Source organism: Gallinula chloropus (assembly GCF_964237585.1).
Source record: "Gallinula chloropus genome assembly, chromosome: 2".
Classification (NCBI taxonomy): Eukaryota; Metazoa; Chordata; class Aves; order Gruiformes; family Rallidae; genus Gallinula; species Gallinula chloropus.
Genome location: NC_140086.1, coordinates 94,629,177 through 94,649,569, shown reverse-complemented (window position 1 = coordinate 94,649,569; position 20,393 = coordinate 94,629,177). Strand labels below are relative to the sequence as shown.

Here is a 20,393-nt window from a genome sequence, read left to right as displayed (position 1 = left end):
TTCTGGTTTGTTCAATAACACTTCTGCACCATCATGAGCTACGCACTTAAAGAAAATGAGGGGACCACAATTTTCTCTGCAATATCAGCATTATCCTGGCAATACATCAAAAGAAATTAGCAGGACATATTAACAAGCACCAGAAGTTCCAGTAATATTCAATCAGGTATGAAAACTTTATGGTAAGTGAATATCCAACATTTTTGTACACTCCATACTAGCTGGAATATTGTACATATCCCATTGTTCTGAATTTAGAGGTGAACGTTGCCACATTTGCAGCTAACAGCATTATTAAAGATTAATTTTTATAAATACATAATCATATTTCTGTGGCATGGAAACTTAAGTGGCTTGTGATCTCCTGCTGTTCTTCATAAAATGCTGCAACAATAGATTTTGTCCTTTTCTCAAACACCCCTACTGCTGCTGTTCTGTAAAATATCATTGACTAATATTAACACAGTTAAGAGGCATAAGTTGTGAGGTGTGTGTCTACAGAGGTAGAGGGGCAGAGAGAACCATGTGCCCCAGGTGAGAAGAGTATTGTTGGGGTTTTTCCTTACAAAGAACCGTGGCTTTTGTCTTTCTGATGCCAGCCTGCTTTGTTGACAAGCAGCTTTTGCCTGTCCTGATGCAGCCTTCTGTATATCCCCCAAACTGAAGAAGAATCACAGCTTCTACTAAGAGGTCTTTTCTAATTTAAGTAGAAAATTGCAATTATTTTGCCAAATCCTCTAATTAGCAGATGGTATTACAGCCACTGTCGGTCAGACAGTGCTCTCAGTACACCGACGCAATCCCTTTATTCTCACGCGGGACACGGAGATGTAAACACAGTGCTTCCACTTCACTCTTCTGTAATTAAGTGGAACAGAGAAGAGAAAGGCCGTGACAAATACAAGATCCCTGTTAGAATGTTTGAAACCCTGAAAGTGTCTTGCTAACACTGTGATAAACCCAACTCAAAAAAACCTTCATGATTTTTTTGAAGGACCATCAAATTTACCTATTCTGATCCTAATACATTTGACTGAGGTTCAGGTGCACCTGGTACATGAGTAACTTTAACCAGAACTATCGTAACTCCAAGCATTTCAGAAGCATTACAGTAACACCAAAGTGATTTAATCAATTGTACCTACATCTTATACCTTAAAAATTAATGCCACAAAACCACACCTAGGGCTGTATTTTTAAAGACCTGCTATTCTCAAAACAGGAAGGAGTTACAGCCGAAGGGATGGCAGCTCCTGAAATCCTGTCCACCCTTGTCCTTGCTGAAGCAATGGCAGACTATGAATTACTTCCCCCTCCTTGGAGTCATCAGGACCAGGTTTAGATAACTTCACTACCAACGGAATTGCTCTGAACTGTCCCACTGCTGTAAACAGCAGCACGCAGCAGCCAGCGGGAGCGGGATATATAAACACACATACACATCAACAAAAAATCTGAGATTCATAAAAATAACTTTATCAGGATTTGCATTTCCCAGACTAAAATGGACCAGATGAACAATGCAGTTTGGGGCAAAATTTATATTGTTATTTACAATGCCAGTGTCACCCTACCTGATGGATTTATGACGAAACATCTAGACATAACTGCAAGTGGAGCTTGATCTGAGATATTTGCAATGAAGGCACAAAGCAAAGCCAAATCTGATCCTGTGTAAGCAAAACTCAATCCTTATTTGCGTTACCTAGATGGTATTGGTGCTAAATATTTTAAAGATATATTTATTTCAAATAAATACAGAAATATTTATTTCAAAGGAGAAAGCTCCCACATAGCTGTCATACAGGATGCTGCAAAACAAAATGAAGTGAAATTTTAGGCTAGCACCACTCTGCGGCAGGCATGACTTTGAGGCAGATGGTACCTACTTTATCCTCTCCTAGCCTGCCCACCAGGCTTGCAGGACAGAAGACAAACTGAGAAAAACCTGTGCGCTGAGGCCCTGGCCTGGCTGCCCACCTAAGATACCCAAAGGCAAGTGTTTGCAGAGCACAGCTTTGGACAAGGCTCCCCTGGTTGTCTTTTAGAGTTTCTTCAACATAGGAGTTATTTTCTGGGCAGATCCAGGACTTCTGTAAGCATTCTTCCTGATGCAAAAGGGCTGAAATGCAAGTGATGAACCATCCCACGTCTCTCGTGCATCCTCTGTTCCTGCCACGGGTAAGGTCTTCTCCCTCTGTCTATTCCATTGGCATCTGTCTGGGGTATCTCTGGCAGGGAGAACTGGAGACACAACTTGCATTGTGATGAGGAAGCTGCTATCTGACTTAAGGATTTTCCTGTGATGTGAAGGATGGAAAAAATAAACCAAAATACTCCAGGGGCACACTTTGAGCAATCTCAAAGCAGACAGGACTGAAAGAATGGAAAACAGCCCAGGTTTTAGTAAAATACAGTAGACCACTGTCTGGAAAGGATATCCTAAGGCATGAAAATGATCCCAGGCAGATGGCAAGAAGACTCAGGTCAGTGTGCTCACGTCAGTCCAGGATTGGTTCCGATCTTTTAAAATCTTGTCGACTGCTTAATTTACTTTTCCTAGGCCCAATACTTAGTGAAATTTAATTAAAGTGGTGTTTGGATTTAAGCATTCCACTGTAGTATTAGCTACCCACTCGGTACAGTGCTGCTCTCGTCAGAGACATACTGATTGTGGTTTACACAGCACTTGCTGCTTCTCCGCAGAGGGCTGATTGGTCCCATGATGCTCGTGCTCTTCCTGATTTCCAGCTGTTACATTTCATTAAGAGACAGCTAAAATTGCCTCAGTGGTTTCCTCATATTACTTTTCCACATAAGCAGTTGGTTCAATTACCATGGGGATGCCATGGAGTCAGGAACAGGATGAGAGGTGGCTCTTGAGACTCTCTTCCTGCACAGGGGTAGTCCCACTTCAAAAGACTTCGGGAAATACTCACATGGGCAACTAACAAATGGAAATGACTAAAGATTGTCTGGAGAGTAATGGGGCTGATGCATTTTCATTATTTGAGCAAAGCGGAAGAGGAAAAATTAAGCAAATGATGACCCAGAAATCAGCATTTTGTAAACAATTTCCACTTTGTTATTCAGCAACGTCATTTTGTTCCACAGTTATCTCCTCTAATAAAAGTGTGTGCATTCTTTGTGTTCTTCTTTCCTTGAGAGCATTACATAAAACACGCTTCTCACTAACTAGAGTGCCCTAGATACACAGAAGAAAGCCTCCCGCCTTCACCACACTTTTACATAGGGTCAGGCCTGTTGTCACTGAGGGCGATGGGATTTTTACCACCGAGCTTAACAGACAACAAAAGTGCCCTACATCATCCGCTGCAGGAAGGCAGTGTAGTGAGGGACAGCGCTCAAACACATGTATAGATTTCTAGGGGAAAAAAGTAGGACATAAGCATATCTACATAAAGGTTGTACAGAACTAGCAGGTGTTACATGAATAGGGAGAGTCTTTACCCTACTTGCCATACATCAACTATAATATAGATGTAGGGCTCCTATTACCCCTCTTTTTATCCAGGTGCTTTGCAGCGCAAAAGACATCATTAGACCAACAGCAGAAGTACTTTTCTTAGCCCATACCTAGGCACATGTGCTTGGAATTGCTATTGCTTTGTTCATCTTAATCTACAGGGAGCTTCAGACCAAGAATGCACACCAATTTATTCATAATATGCATACCAGTGCCATGTTTGCTCTAACACTGGCAAAGAGCGAGCTCTGCTCTCCTGGAGATATGCTGGGTTTTATTAGATAGCACAATCCTCAAAGCCCTTCTTCTGTTTCTCTCGTTTATCTGTGCAGTGAACTATGATTTGGCATATTTTCAATTAGCACAGAAGGGGAGCGTCTCGGCTCTCTTCCCCCGTGGCTTCTCTATCCTGCATATTTGCAGCGTTCGCTTTTATAGTTGCCTCTTCTAGGGATGCGAGGAAAGAAAACAGACCAATATAACTCGTATTGCAGGGTGGGGTACCAAGGGTGCTTGAACACACACTGTATTTCCTGGATGAAACCATGTTGCCAAGACAACAGGTACCATGCTCAAAAGCCATTCTCTCCCTCAGGGCACATAATTCCAGAGATAAATCCTGAAGATCCTGGGCAAATACAACTTCTTTTTCTCATTTTGATGATCAGGACTCCAGGAGGAAAATGTCATGTCTACCCTGAAGAGCTCAGAGCCAGTCCAATTCAGCAAATGAACTGATGTCAGAAGACAAGAAAGAAGTTGTAAAATTGCTACCACTTCACCAGCAGCAGGGGCTCTGGTTCTCTGGAAAACAAGGCTCAGGTCTCAGCACCTGGGACAGACCATGGGATGCTGTCAGTGGTTCCCAACTGATGGGAGGTAGTGGTGGCTGGCTAGCTCGTGACCTTCTGCAAGATGAGCTCAGCTAACTACCTCTCAAGAGATTCAAGGATCCTAACAAAAATGTCTTTACCAACATGTGAAACAGCTTTGAATTTGTTAATTCAATGGCACCAATTCAATTTCAGCTGTGTGAGTTCAGGAGGTACAGCACTATGACAGCTAGCTGAGGCTGGCTTTGATCTATGTGCAGTCACTCAAATGAGGGTGGTTGAGTTAAGCCAATCTCACAACCCTTGCAGTGAAATCACAAAGTGTACTAACCTGCTAGACTAACAAATGGGGGGATTTTGATTGGTTTTGTCAGCTAGCTGCAGCGCATTTTAGCCCGCAGGAATGTTGTCTGCACATTAATGCCAGAAATACCACGGCGTCACTGGCCTCTCCTTTCAGCACAATGCCTTTGCAGATTCAGATGCAGAAAGTCAACATCAATATTTAGAGGTAGCCATTCCAAGCTACAAGCTTTCTGGGGCGTAAACATCACATCTAAATAAAAGATCATGTACGGCCTTGGTTACTATGAGGGATGAGTATGTGTGCTAGAGCTCCTGCATCAGCCCTGCCAATGTGATAGACTCCTGTGTCATGGAGATCAACGGTGGGTGACTGACCGACTGACTGTAGGGCCAGTTTAGACCCATCACTAATTAAGAGGACAAGTTGTCATTGATTGCATTCTGTTATTTTATAAACCAAAATAAATTAATTTTCTGTAATCATCTTCACTTTTGCCCTGAACAGGCAAATGCAGTGATGTTCTGTGAGCCATCAAGATGCATGCTGTATACTGGTGCCCATGTACCCCAAGTAAGCACATATAGTATGAACTCTGATCCTACCCTGTCTCTCTGCAGAGACAGACACAAGGACTAGCTGCTGGCAGAGGCCAGTGCATACCATCATGAATTATCCTGATACTATGGGAAGGAAACTATTCTCTGTAGCACTGAGCTCCCCTTCTAGGACAGACTGAGGCTGCTACAATACACCTACTCCTTGCTATGGTGGTGGTCTGAGAGCTCTTCATACAGTAATTACTCCCAATCAGAGGAAAAATGGAGCTGTAGCAAAAGCAGAATGAGAGTACAGGGAAAAGGATTATAATTATCCTCTAGTTAATAAGGATTAAGTTAATAATAAAAACCAGTAAAGATTTACAGAGTTCTGCAATTATCAGATCATCACCAGAAGATACATTTGTGCAGTAGTAGGGGATTTGCAACTGGCAGAGGTTATCGTGGGCATTCACCTGGCATGTGAAAAACAAGTAGACCAGTTAGCTGTTCTACAGTCAAGACACTCCTTGCCTTTGACGTTGTCCGTTCCAAGATGATTAGGGCACCCCTATGAAATTTCCAATACTATTAATTCAAAGGCTGAATGAGACACGATCCAAAAAGTAATGAGCTTTGTGACCTTCTAGGATCAAGTACCATGAAGCGTCATCTATTTGTACAATTCAGAATCTTAGATCTTGACTGATTTTGTGCTCTTCCTAGCTAATGAGATGGCTATAAGTTCTTGAAAATACATCACATAACTATAAAAATATAACCTTTTTCTAAGATACTGTCCCAGGTAACCTGGATAAGAATGGTCCAAGCCTGACCCTTTATGAAACCTACTGAGAAGACTGAGGAAACACATTTTCACTTATTAAGTAAGCAAGGGGTATCTCACAAACTGTTCTAGATGCTGATGCACAGCCTCTACAAATCTCAAAATGAACTGGAAAATCAGAAGAAATGAGTGAGTTATCACACCTCTGTGCCACCCTGCCCGACGCCCGCCCTCTCGCCGTGCTTCACAGGGAACACATGAAACTCCCACGAGAGCTCTGCATCCGTGACCTTGGCATAAGACCAGGGGGCTTGGGAAACTTATGTCCTGACCTGTTTACAACCTAAGCAGGGCAAAGGGGTGTTGCAGAGCTTCATCACGCCATGTCAATAACAGTTTCTCCTTTCTGCCTCCCTCTTTTCAAAGCAAATGGAAGGGTTGAGACACACAAGGATTCTCTGCCAGATATACAACCTCAAATTATTTCCATAAAAAATTTCTTTTAAGTTCCCTGTCCTGATCCTTGCCTTCCTCACAAAAGTACATCGGATGAAAGGTGTTCCACAACTTCTGTAGTCAAGACTGAGGTTGCTAAAGGATACCAAGTGTGTTGCTACCATTCCAAACTCATCACCCAGTTTAAAACCAGAAAAGCCAAGGTACCCTTTTCTGTACCAGTCATCCAATGCCTGTATTTTCCCACCTCATCCTGCCTGTTTCTAGTGGTAGTGTTATATTTTGTCTTTCTCTGTTCCAGTTGACAACTTCACTACCTGTCTCCAACTTCGGGAAACTTTGGTGGCAGGACAGAAGACCATAAATTTGCTGTTTCTAAAGTTCACATAAACTGGGAAGCTGGTTAAAGAAAATCGATGCACACTGCCATCCCTGGCCTCATGGTTAAACAGCAAAAGATCCAGGAAGGAGAAACTCACATAAAATAGGGTTTCCTAAGTTCTGTTGCTCATAGAATTAAGAGTTGTTCTTCCCCACGACTATAAACACAAGAGATAACGTACAAAAAGCCACCGTCTGGTGAGAAAAAGCACCACTATTCAGGGGTATCTAAATTTCAGCCCAAATGCCATCTGAATAGTTCACTCACAGCCAACTACACCTTTTTTAAACTGACATTTAATCTACCTATAGCATATTTTCTCATTAGATAAGAAATTAGGAGGAACGCTACTATGACTACCTAAATACAGGCTCAATCCTGTGCCCATGAAAACCAGAGAGATTCCAACAGTCAGTTTAACGGGGCTTTGGATCAGGTCCATAAAGCACACAGGCCATTAGAGGTACGTGTACAGTTTTGAAAATATAAGTGCCAGCACAGAAGTGTAAATGCAGTATTGATTCTTGATGATGGTGATCGAAAATTCATGGGCTTCAAAGTGTCTTGAGGCAGAACTTAAATAGACAAGGCTGCAAGGGTGCATTTTGAGTACATGTGCACATCCTGGAAACATTTTGGCCTGCGGATGCATTGCTTAACACTGCAAAGAGCTGAGCACCCACCGAGTCCCATGGTCGTCCTGTGGAAACAAAGCACCTCAGAAGGGAGACTGTGCAGCTGGCAGCAGCTCTCCCTGCCTGTCCATACGAGCAAAGGCTTTTGGTATTCAGGAACTGCCTGCCAGGCACCCTGCCCCCCGGTGAAGACAGGGGGAGAATTCATCAGATTCAGCAGGAAGAAAATCAGACCCATTGTCAACCATTTTCAGCACAAACGCATGTCATCGCCTTCAGGCAGAAGCATATCTGGGCACTCTTTGGACCTTCCTCAGAGTACAGCTTATCTGTGCTCGTTCAGCTGTCAGCCCCATGCTACACTTAACTAAGGAATTAATGAAGAACACATAGAGACCGCGAGCTTCCTACAAAACGTAGGGAGGCGAGGGACTGGTGTTTTCAGATTCAAGCAGTGGCTAGTGGCAAACATAAATTCCCTTCTCTTTTAGATCAGGCAAATAATGCTGTTGCTTAAGTTGAAAAAGTAAGGTTTGCCACACCACAGCACAAGTAGGAATTTTATTGCCTGCTTTGATAAGTAGAATTGTTTGTGATTGCCTGATTCACTTGGAGAGATGCATATAGAGCTCTGAAGATATAGAAAACCACGAGCGTTAATCATGAAATTAAAACCTTTTTTAAGAGGAACTAAGGTCTGTTCCTCCAAAAATCTACATGCACAAACTCAGCTGCAAAATAAGAGACTGAGATACTCAGTTTTACAGCCTAGACACATATAACTGCAGCATCAGCAAGAACAAAAAGAACAGGGAGTGATGTTCTGTGTTATAGATCTGTTCTACCACTACTTTTATCTAAAAGTGTAGGGCATCTCAGATGCAGTTAACAACAGATCGTATTGTATCTTTGGCCTATACAAATAAATGGAAACCAAATTAACTCTTATTTTTAACTACTCCAATCTTCTTTATACAAACACTATACTATGGAACTGAAACATTAATCTGAAAATGTAATTGGTATCAATAAAGCACATTATAAATATTCAGAAAATCCTTATGTTTGGTCAAAATAGTGAGTATAAATTTTAACAATAATTTCAGATTTTTTTCCTCCATGCTTTTAAGTTTTCAAAACTTTCTTCTACAGCCATATGGGTTTTTAATGATCCTTTTTGTTACTGGAATCCAAGATTCTCTGGGACTTGACTTACTGCAGTTCTGAAGAAACCCTACATGGGGAGAGACTGACCCCCAAAAATGAGGACACCTATTGAAATTGCCATCAAGTCCTGCGGTACTTAGAGTGTAATAATCCATAGGCATTTTGTGCAACAAGATAGGGATGGGTTAGTAGCAGCCTCTGGAAGACAGAACCACTTTATCCCTTCATTAAATGCTCAAATCACACCTTGGGCTTCTTTTGCCCAGCCGTTCCCAGTCAGTCCAGGTAACCAGGTGTAGCTCACACTGAACAGAGCCTCTAGATACCATCTCTTGCAGCAGCACAGGTAATTATCGGGTCAGCTCTCCTGCACACTAGCTCCTGTGCCTACTTACATGGGCACTCAGGAGGAGCAATCTGAATTAATTAATTCAAGGAGGATCACTAATGCCACATTAAACATTTGCGTGGACATTTTAATTCAGAACTGAATTTGCCTTAATGAATTAAAATAAAATGAATGAGTTTATGAATCGAATAAACATCCACCCAAGGGTTTATGGTGATATAACTAATCTGTTTCATATTTACAGTTTAAAAAAGTATCAGGTTACTTTGTATAAACATGCCCTAGTATAAACAAGACTTAGACCAAGACTTCTAAGAAACTGTTCATCAACATTTCTTTGATTCCTAGTCTTTTTCATAATCTGATTTCTCGTAGTAAACCTCTGCACACGGGGCAATTAAGTTTCTCTTTCTAGCAACTATTTATTATTCCTCAACATATTAGCCCCAGCAGACTCGGAAAAGAGCTCAATAAAGCTAATGGTTTTGTCTGGGCAACTGCCATCCATGTTTCAGAACCCTGTGGACCTGGTATTCTCATCCCCGCCACCAGTGCCCTATAACGTCTAGCCATACGTGCCTTCTGAGCACTATTCACAGACAGGGAAATACAGGGCAACTACCACAATTAAAAACTCCTACCATCGGACTAGAGCCATTGGGCTGCATGTCCACATCAGTGTGCCAACCCGTTTCCCAGTCACAACACGGGTCAGAAGTCAGCTGGGTCAGTGACAGGGCCGCACTCACTCGAGGTACCGTCAGGCTGGCCTCGGGGATTCCTGCTCCGTTTCACCCCCACAGGAAACACTGAGTGAGAGCAAACCGGTATTCTAGGAATAAAACTTCCTCAGCAGTGCTTCCGAGTGAAGGCAACTAACACATTTTCCTTTGAGAAACTACCCAGCAGCAGTCTCTGAAAGGCAGGGGAGGTTCTCCTCTCCGTTGTTCTGGGAGCAAGAGGACCCCACTCATCTCTGACCAAAATGCAGGGTGAATGGGTTTCAAATTTCCCCAGCTGAAGCACCTGACCTCTGCAGTGACACTGACGGACTCCACCAAATCTCCAAACACCCACCTGCACAACACAGATTACTGACTGATGACAAATTTGCATGGTAATATTTGATGGTCGTTGCTTTGATAGAGTAACAACACTGACCCAGGGCATGAGTAGCTGAAAAGAAGGATCCTGCGACCAGCCAGCATCCTGATGGAAAGGACCTGTGGCTTTTTGGGTCACTGGGATCACCTGGTGCTATAGTTGTCCACTACCTGGACAAAGCTCAGGCTTTGCTCTTGTCACAGACCAGACACCTCATGGCTCTATGACACTCCAAAATGCTGGTTTCTCCCCTCCCTGCAGCTTTAAAAAAGGGCAGCAAAAAGCTGAAGAACGAAAGCCAACAGTCTGAGAAACATTAATTTCACTCCTTCAAATGCAACCTAAAAATAAAAAGCCGCTTCAACGCGTTTTGTTGTTAAATGAAAGCGTTCTAAAATAATCTGTAAGGACCCAGTCTGATGAAGACTGTACGCCAATGAGTCATGGCAACAGCAGCTGAAGATACACAACAATTTTTTTTACACAAGAACGAGCTTCTTCCAGACATGCTTGTTCTCTCTCTGACCCCAACCATATTCTCCATTATTGCCAATTCGTTGGTGAAACACTTTTTAGAACATCTCCAACGGATGCTATTCCCTAACCCATATACCACGCAGAAGCTTACGATATTCACAGCAACTGTTTTGCAGTCATCCTAATTTGCTGTAAATTCTCTGATGGATTAGTTGTGTTACTATATTATTTTAACAGGAATGCATTCTTGTAGAATTATGTTGCAGTACTACAGTTTGAGCGGCCTCGTATAATCTTCGCAGCAGCTGGAAATGTAATTAGCATAAAAACCAAACAGCCTCATTAAACATCCCTTTTCCTGTAAGAAGGGACACATTTAACGTCGTTGTCGGCGTCTCACATGTTCTGTTAGAGCTGGCACGGGGGCTAGAACAATCCCAAATGCATTTTTCAGTCCAGCTAAGCAAAGACCACTTCTTAAACCCCGGAGAAGTTCTGCAGCAGATCTCAGGAAGACACAATGATGCTGCTCTGTAGTGGAATACACGCTCCCCGGGGAGCGATTATACCCCCTGGGCCTGTTTTTGAACCAGGAGCTTCCATTTGGCGATTCAGGTATAAAAATAGAGAACTGCTTTCACTGCCTTCTGTGTGCAAATCAGACCGGCAACTTCTGAATGCATTTGAATTCTTTTAATCTGCTTAAAATGAGGAATCTAAACCCACTGATAATTTATAATTCCAGCAATCACGAAGCAAACGGCACCCACGCTACTGCCTTCCCTAGCTATGGAGGGGGCCTTCCAACACCATCAGCTTTGGGCTGCTTATCTAATTGCTTGGCTGCAAATGACTGCTGGGCTTAAAAAATGGGGATCTTTGGTTCCACAGCAGTAGGCAGATACACAGGCTAGTTTTGCACCCTCTACAGAAAGGCAAAAGCTATATTTTTTTTTTTTAAAGTTGCCTATAGTTCTGAATGAATTCTGGTGCAACTTCTGGCCAGCTGCTCGAAAGATGTTAAGAAAATGTTAGCACATGCAAAGCTATGGGCTGCCTGCATTTAGACCTATAATGCAATTTTTTTTCACTCCTAAAATTAAGAATACATCAATGCATGCAAATTTGGATCATGCAAAAGGTAAAACCAAAAATGGATTTAAATTCTTTTATTCAGTCCCTGAGCTCAAATAGTGTAATATTTCAGCAGACTCAAAATACAGATGTTTGCCTGTCTATCAGGTCATTTTATATCCAGAACGCTAGACTTGTTATTTGAATTTGAAACAGAAATCCGTGTTTGAAGAAAAACTCTTCTAAAATTGATCTAGAATATATTGAAACATAATATGCTTCTTTTCTGGAATTTCCTTCAGATAAAAATATTTGCTTATGTCACACTGCATTCATGAACAGCCTAAGTTCCTGAGAAACAGTGCTTTTCTTCAGAGAATGACAATTTGCACCTCCCTCAAAAAAAAAAAAAAAATTCCACAAAACAATGAACAAAGAAGTATTGAGCAACTCCAAAAATTGGTTGCATTGCTGGATTTTCACAAAAACAGAGCTCCTTTTTGGTTATATTGGTACCATTTCTTTCTCTTCTCCCAAAATCTCTGGACCAGTAAGTGATTTCCACCAAGCCATTAATATTCTGTGAACTGCTCCAGCACAGCAAAAACCCTGTCTGGGTCCAGTGTCCGTATGCCCTGATCACTGTCCCACATAGAAAGTGCCATTGGAGGTTTTAGAGAGTCTTATTAACAGACTTCATCAAGGATGAGAAAAGGACTTTGGGGTATTTTGGGCTTTGGGGTAACTACAGACCCACCTACACTGCACGGGGGACACCACTCCTTTCTCAGTGCTGATTCAGAATTATATTTCCACATCATCAGAGTAAGAGAGAGAAAGAAGAAAGAACATAATTACCTCAGTACTCTGTACCTAAAAATCTGGAGATAGTCTGGCCTGAAAGTATAAGAGGAATTGCAGCTGAAATATTGATACCTTTCACATGGGATCACAGTAGTTATTAAATAAAATTCAAGAGAACAGAATGGGACCATGAAGCACTTTAAAACACAGCTATCCCTGTTAGCCAACGATCCAGGCAAAACCACTGCTTCAAAGTACAGGCTGAAAAAATAGGACCTTTGTGGGTCTGTAACCTAGAAGGTACTTGAAAAAACCTCCCAAAATCTCTTCCCACTCCCAGACCATCTCCCCAAATGTACAGGCAGAGGTGAGGGCAGGCCTGCCTGCAGGCCCCGCTTCTCCTTTGCCTCCCTAGGCAAAGATCTTACCCAAATAGCACGACTAGTTTAACAACCCGAGAGTTTTACGTGAGAAAACGCGAGAGGCAATCATTGGCAAAGCAGCAGGGAGTAGGAAGGTTTAAGAGCAGTACTGGCAACACATGTTTGAATTTCTACCCATTGGAATATTCTGGAAAGCAAAGTTCAAAATATTTACCTATTGTAGTTAGAAATAATCGGCAGAAGGAATAAAATGATCTGGGGATGGTTTATGAATAGCAGCTCCTCTAATTGCACAGATTTACCACATTTTGTTTTCTTCTTGTTATTCATCAGAAACACTGAAAGTCCTTGCCTATAAGTGCTGCCAAATTTAAACAATCCCTCTGCTAACTGGGAGACTTAACTTATATAAACGCATTGACATATGAATTTTTATAGAGCGCTTTTCTTTTTAACTCTGGTTGGAAAAACCAAAGCACTGAGGCTTAGCAAGTGAAAAAAATAGCATTTGAGCACAAAACGAATGGCTGTTTCATTGCAGAGTCTGGAAGTGGGGCAGGTAAAGGTTGCATGAGTGGATTTAGTTGCAGCACACTTAATTTTCTTTAAATGGCTTAAGCGAGAGTCACAGTAAATGGAAGAGAATGTGTGCCCTCCCCAAAGACACTCCCTTTTGTGGAACCGACTATAGTGCTCGGCTGCAGTCCTTAGATCCAGTGCACACACCTTGGCTATTGCCATTTAGAAGAGTAGCTGCTAGCAAGAGAAGATCGTCACCCTCTGTAAAGACAACCACCTTTAGCAAGTCCTAAGGCCCTTGGGTAGCAGGCCAACCCATGAACCTGCCCTGAAAGTTCCAGTCCACAACCCAACCTTCCCTTACCCAAATGCCTGGCTTATACCAATTTGCCTCTTGGCTCATCTGATAACCTGGTCTACTGTGCTCAGCCCCAGTCTTTACCCCTTCAAACTCCCCAGTCCTATACCTTGAGGTAGCTTCCTGAACACCAACCTCTGTGGTTTCACACTAAATAAATGGAGCTTTAAATGAGGCAGGAGTGGGACTACCATCTTCTCATGAGGGCACCCCAAAGCACTCAGATAGGAAGTCACTGGTAAGTCCATCTGTGGCCTCAGAACAGCACTCAGCTTGGTAGCTCAACCATGGGTTTTAGGGATGGAAGCTGCTGCACCAGGGGACTGATCCATCCCCACTGCCCCATGGAAGAAGTTGTAAGCATTTTTAGGAGGTGGATCTGGGACAGGAATGAAGAGAGGTTTCAAAAGTCCAAGGAGGAGTAGAAAGGCTGAGTTTAACAGATTTCCTTTTATCTCTTTTGTATTACTGACTGTCTCAGAGAACCATCTATTTAGCCATAGAGCTCCCGTGAAGCTCTCTTCTGACACTGGACTTTCTCTGCTCGTTGCACAGGGTACCTATGTACCTACCCCAAACACTGCTGAATCCCTTGCCTGTCCCACTCACTATGGAGTTTTCTCCATACCCCTTAATTGCTCATCTTCTCAGTCTAACCATTTTCATCCAGGTACACTTTATATGCTTCCTCCTCTGCTCTGCCTAAGCCCTCTGCTCTGCCTAAGCCCTGCAACTCAGCGAGGAAGAATGGGGGAAGAAGGACACACCAATTCTTTAAAATCAAGGTCACCAAAAATGTGAAATGGCAAAACAAGACATTTTTTCCCTATCCAGACTCCTGCAAGCAGCTGAAATACTTTTTTTTTTTGGAAAGGACACAAGCAGTTGGCACTTGATGAATACAGTGATAAAAAACTTTAATAATACTTCAAGTAAGCCCAGAACCTATCTTTCCCTCAGGCTTCTTTATTTCAGAAGCACTTCCTTCTCCAAAACAACGCCAGGAAATGACATTTCACCAGCACGTGTATGACAGTGACATGAAACAGCAGCACACCCAGGAACTGTTTTCAAATTTGCATCAAGGTGAGGAGAACAAGATCAAGGAATTAAAAACAGTGTCAAAGGTCTGGCTGAAGACACAGTCTGCTTTCCCTCTTGCTATCTGCTCAGCTGATTCCCAGAGAGCCCAGTGTGGCTTTAAAAACCTCGTGCGTCTTGCTGGAGCCATCCCAACCTCATCCAGCTAAGCAAATGTGCTTGGGCAAAGAAAATCCTCTGCTGCTTCTGCCATAAATGAGACTGGCCCTTATCAGTTATAAGAAACTGTCCCATCAAGTGATATAATCTTGCCATTTAGAAGTTTGCCTGCGCTCCCAAAGCTGGAGTTGTCAGCTTTATCATACTGCTCATTGCTGCGAGGGGCCCTCAGCTCTCCATGGTAATAAAGGTTTCCATACTTTCTGTGCAAGATGCAATTTTAGGCGAGTTTAAAAAAGCCTAACTCCCCACACTTTTGACTACAGCATGAATAGCATTGTGGCCGACTTTAATTTCTCTAACTCCCTGAATATATAACTTCACTGTCAGGAGCGTTTATATTGTACTGTGGGAGTTTCAGTGTCCATCAAAGAACTTTCATTAGGACCTTCTGTGTTGAAATGATTTGCAATCCTGACACTGACAAATGAGCTGTGCTGGGAGAAGACTTCGCTTCTGTCCAGGAGGAGGACTCAGCGAGAACTAACTTGCTTCTCACCCCACTGTGGTACACCCGTGTCCCTCACCCAGTATAACCTCCCTTCCCATTTGCTCCCAGAGTGAGCCTGTCCACAGATGGAGCCCATCCGTGTCCTAAACAGCCTCCTTAATACTCCACCTTCCAGCAGAAAGGATCACTCAAACCCCGGGTGCGGGTTCATCTGGCGCTTACCATCGGCACCAACACACACTGCACGAGCTTCCCTGCTTGCTCTGGTGACTCTACAAAATGCCTTGTGATGATGCCCACAGACTGACCAACTGCAATGAGTGTAACAATAACGTCCTCCATCAATCAAATTATGGATTTTTCATCTTACACAATTATCAGGTATCAGAAAATAACCTCTGTTTTATTGCTTACTGACCACTGAACTAAAGCATGCATTCATCTCTGAATAAATAATCAGAGCTTTCACTCTGATAAAGATATGGGTACAAAAAGTTAGCACTTGGAAATCTCAAAAAAAAAAAGAAAAAAAAAGCCTACCTTTCACCCTGAAGTATCGCCTGACTCTTTTTCTTCCAGTCCTCTGACAGAAAAAAACTCCTCCCACTAATTTCAAAGGAAGTTTCAACAGATAAGGTCGTGTGTTTTGACCCATACCACTTCCAACATTTAAAATAATTGAATCTATTGTTGCAGCAAGTAAGAGCCTAAAAAAAATACTTGTATTAGTATTTATTTTTTGATAATCACTGATGTTCTATGCAGGTGGGAAAGCTTGTTGCACGCCTGTAGGACACTAATGGGAAATATTTTTTTTTCCAATCATCACATTTATCAGTGCACTAGAAGCAAATAAGCCTGTATTAGGAAGTTTCATGCTGGCTCTCATTATGCCATCTCACAAGCTTGTCCTTTGATTTATTATAAAAATTAAATATATTTTCTCAGTGAGATCAGAGGTATTAAATGAGAGGTCATGAGAACGCTGGCAGAAACATGCTAGCTTTCTGGTGCAGAATCTTTTGTCTTACACATGCTAGGTTGAACAAACGCTGCTGAACTGCCAGGGGGATCTGGTAGGATCCTGGTGTACTCCCATTCCCCAGGGTCAGGGATGATGGAAACTGTGGGGTCTCCAGGTCTGGCACAGACCAGAGGTAAATCTCTCCCAGTGACCCCTGCAGGGTGCTGAGCAAATTTGATATCCTTGTCAATTTTGCTGCAGTTAGTAGCAGGGGAGCTGACAGGAATACCAATTTTGCAGATCAGCTGCAGGATACTGTTAGCTTACTAGAAATGAAAATTTAAAAAAAAAAGAAGAAAAAAAGAAGAAAATATTTTGGATTCAGCTGAGATCAAACCCAGTACTGCATTGACAAACATTGCTTGCAACCTGGAAACCCAGCTCTGAAATTAGTTCTTCAGACTCTGAAGTCGCTCTTAGCAGGGGAGGAGATCTGTTGGCATGTGTGGTAAAGCTTCCTTCTCCTCTGAGAAAAGGAAATACATGTTTTTACTCTGGTTTTAATTGCTGCATACTTCCCAAATGTTTTGGTAAATGGGGCAAATCTACGTAACACTTCTTGTAATGCCCAGAGTGGTCTATGCAATCACCTTCAAACTAACCAGTTCAGCCACAGCAGTATGCAGCTCAGCCCCAGCTCCTGCAGCTAGAAATAGTAGGCAGGCTTTTGCAACCCATGGTAAGTCCTGAACACAGTTACCCTCCTAGTTGTAACCAACTAACCCAGCATTCTGGAACTAGCTTCAAAGCAGTTGTCACCACAGCATACACATACCCCTAAAAGCTACACAGTTTTCATGGAATTCCAGCTAGACAGCACTATGGTTATCACTGATACAGAACATGAAAGACAACCAGCCTTTTGTTTTGCATAAACATGTCATTTTTGGTGACAATAAGCTTCTCAGCTGTCGAGTCAAAAAACACAATCATCACTCAGAGTAATACAGCTATCTATTCCAACTCATTAGTCTTTGCCTGACAAACCAGAGAGCAACTTAAACAGCACACAGTAAAGAGCACCTTCAGATATGAACCCTGGGAACTCTTATTCTGCATTTAACCTCATGTAAGAATTCACACTTAGCTAAATGAGACTTCTCATGCAAATACAGGCTGTTCTCAGGAGTACGGGCATCAGCCTGCCAGAAGGTAAGGTCAAGTTCTGCCTGAAAGCTTCCACTGTGCAATAAACAGGTCAGAGAGCAACTGGGCTGTAACTCAAGCCTCTTCTGGTGCTTAAGCGAGCAAGATCCTCACTGCTGTCTTTCTAGTTCTAGTAAAAGCAACAAGAAATCAGGAGAAAATTAATGTTTTCTCACAGCCAATCCAGGCTCAAGACTTGCAAAACCACACGTAGCAATTATTAGTCACCACGGAAGAACAAAGAGAAGAAACCTTCTAAGCAGAAGCGTGAAAGCGAACACACCGGGTAAACGTCTACCCCGTGCATCAGTGTCAGCATCTGGGACTCTTGCTCACACCAATTTACAACACAAAAGTACGTTTTTTGCAGTTTTCTGAACCGATTTCTTAATTAAAAATCTTAAACCAGGAGTGTTAGAAAGCGATGGCAGGAGGAGGGGTGTGGCAGGCTGAGAGATTTGCTTTTCTCAGAAAGCACACATCACATCTTTCCTGCCCAATGGAACACATAATTTCTGGTTGTGCAAGTTACTCAATACCATGTCAGCCCCTTTGTCATGCATTTTTCTCGCTCCTCTATTAGCACTTACAGGAATATGAATGTGGCTAAATCCTCCACAAGCACTGTCTCTCATAGTGCCATTTCCTTCACCTATAATCTGCTACATGAACGAATCAAGATTTCTTCTGGGTTACCCTCTCTCTCCAGTAGCTGAACCTGATCGTACAGCTTTGGCAAGCTGCTGCTTTAACTCCAGTGCGCCCAACACACCCTTTGGGTTTTGTTTAAAGAACACACCGGTAGCAGAGTTAAAAGATCTTTTAGAATCTGAGAAATCTCTCACATGCTCCAACAACCTTAAAAACACACACAAATTTGGGCTGCATTACAAATTTTTAGCCTTGTGGAGCAAACAGTTGCAGACTATCCAACCAACCCGGCCGCGATGATTACCTGCAGAAGTGTGCTTAAATTTTTCACTCTTCTTCTTCCTCCATTTCCATGGCTTAAAAAGCCTTCCAAGAGTGGCAAATTTGCTTCGTCTTCTGATGGGTGGTGTGTGAGTCCCAGGTACTAGAGAATCTGAACGCATCGCAGCCAGTCTTTCCACTTCCTCAGCTGCAGTTTCAGCAAGAAAAAGAGGGGAAAAAAAAAAGAGGGGGGGAGTGAAATAAATGTTTTAATAAATTATCAGAGAACCACACAGATGGTCAAAATTTTCCATGGTTACAGGGAAGAGTAAAAAAAATGAAAAAAATAGTAATCTTTACTAGTTTTAACATTATTTTCTCTCTCTTCAGTGGAATCCACGATCTGCTGCAAAGATCAGTATTAACAATGGGTTTGAGAGGAATATGGTTTATTACAATAGGAAAGTTATGATCTTTAACAGATCGCTCTGCATTGCTCTAGACAGCTGGCAGTCCATCCGCCAGCCGTTCCTGAGGAAGTATGACAGAGACTGGGAAAGAGAAAGCTCAGGGAAAAGAAAAATAAAAATGCAATACTGCTTAAAAGAAATATTGAAAACCTCTTTAGTGGAGAAATTTCCATGAACCAATAATTATCAGGAACAAAGACCCTGATAAAGACCCTCCGGTATCATTACCATGTCCATTACAACTGCCTGGCTTACGAAAGGGGTCGCAAGAGAAATTTTGTAGTGACAGAAAGGGTGCTAAAAATGCAGAAGGTTCCTTCCAGTCCCACTTTCCTGCCCACTCATTCCCCTCCTATTCTCATACTTGTCTTTTAACACAGGGACTTGGGGAATTTTAATAGAGTCCACGCTTCGGGCTGAATTCCCTGGAGAGGGTTACACATTTTCACTGAGCTTCTGTTGTTAAAAAATTCAGCTTTCTGCAACCTTTAGACTGTAATACATCATGATAGTCTCAATACTTAAAAAAAAAAGTCCTAAGAATTTCTTCCTCCCCAATGAGAGTAAGAGAAGGTGGTTACTCAGTGAACTTACATTGCATGGTCCACCCCCTGTCAGCTGCCCCCCTTTATTTGCAGGGAAAATGAATGCTGATAGTTTTGAGAAACAACATCCCTACAATTAGAGGCACAGTGAGAGATAAGCCAGGACCACAAGGAAAACACCCACGGGGCAAGGTAGCAGTAGCCCAGGAGAGAGAGTCTCCCCATGCCATGGCCCCCAAGGTTGCAATAAGCTCTCCCAATCCCCAGCTGAAGCACACCTTCTCCTTTCCCTAAAATAAAAAAAGCATCTGGGCAATTCAATCAACATACAGGAAGGATTTTTGTGGTTTGTTTTCCAAGTTGTTGCTGATTGGTGGGATTTTTTAAGTGATATAATTTCCCAGGCCTGTGTTGTAATGCAACACAGCCAGTAAAACTGATTTGAGTGGTTTGCACACACACAGAGCCTGGATTTATAGAGACAGGACACAGATAGTCACCACTCCCTCTCTGAAGACAGCAGCCTGGTGTTTCTATTTCACCTGTAGTATATTAAACATTGACCTCAGCTGTGAGCACCGGCTCGGGAACCCCAGCAAGAACATCACTCTGAAGGAATGAGCACACACCTACTCCATGCTGACAGAATCGCTGGAGATTTTGGCTGGCAAATTCTTATGTGTCTCAATGGAAATTTTTCCGAGTTTTTTAAGCATGCCAAATTTAGGTGGGTTTTCACAGGAGCAGCCAGAGATGCATTTCTAATGCAAAGGAAGTTCCATTATTAGAACTGAAATGCTGTTTGAGCCCCACAGGTTTTTGCAAGAGGATTGGGTATTTTGTTATTGCTGTTTTGTTTGCTTTTAACATTGGCAACACAATCTTTTTCCCTGTAAAAATATCACTGCCAGATACAGCTGCCTGTAA

The 20,393-nt window shown here is 42.5% G+C and overlaps 1 protein-coding gene across 2 annotated transcripts in view; it reads right to left on the bottom strand.

Annotated features, from left to right (window-relative positions):
* The window catches only part of PHACTR1 (phosphatase and actin regulator 1), a gene marked incomplete at both ends in the record, with an annotated part of 303,902 nt that overhangs the window by 107,319 nt on the left and 176,190 nt on the right, over positions 1 to 20,393 (bottom strand). For both annotated transcript variants that reach the window (XM_084280171.1, XM_084280172.1), the window contains one exon: positions 18,495 to 18,659. In XM_084280171.1, the coding sequence (XP_084136297.1) occupies positions 18,495 to 18,659 (165 nt within the window). The remainder of the gene's footprint in view (positions 1 to 18,494; positions 18,660 to 20,393) is intronic.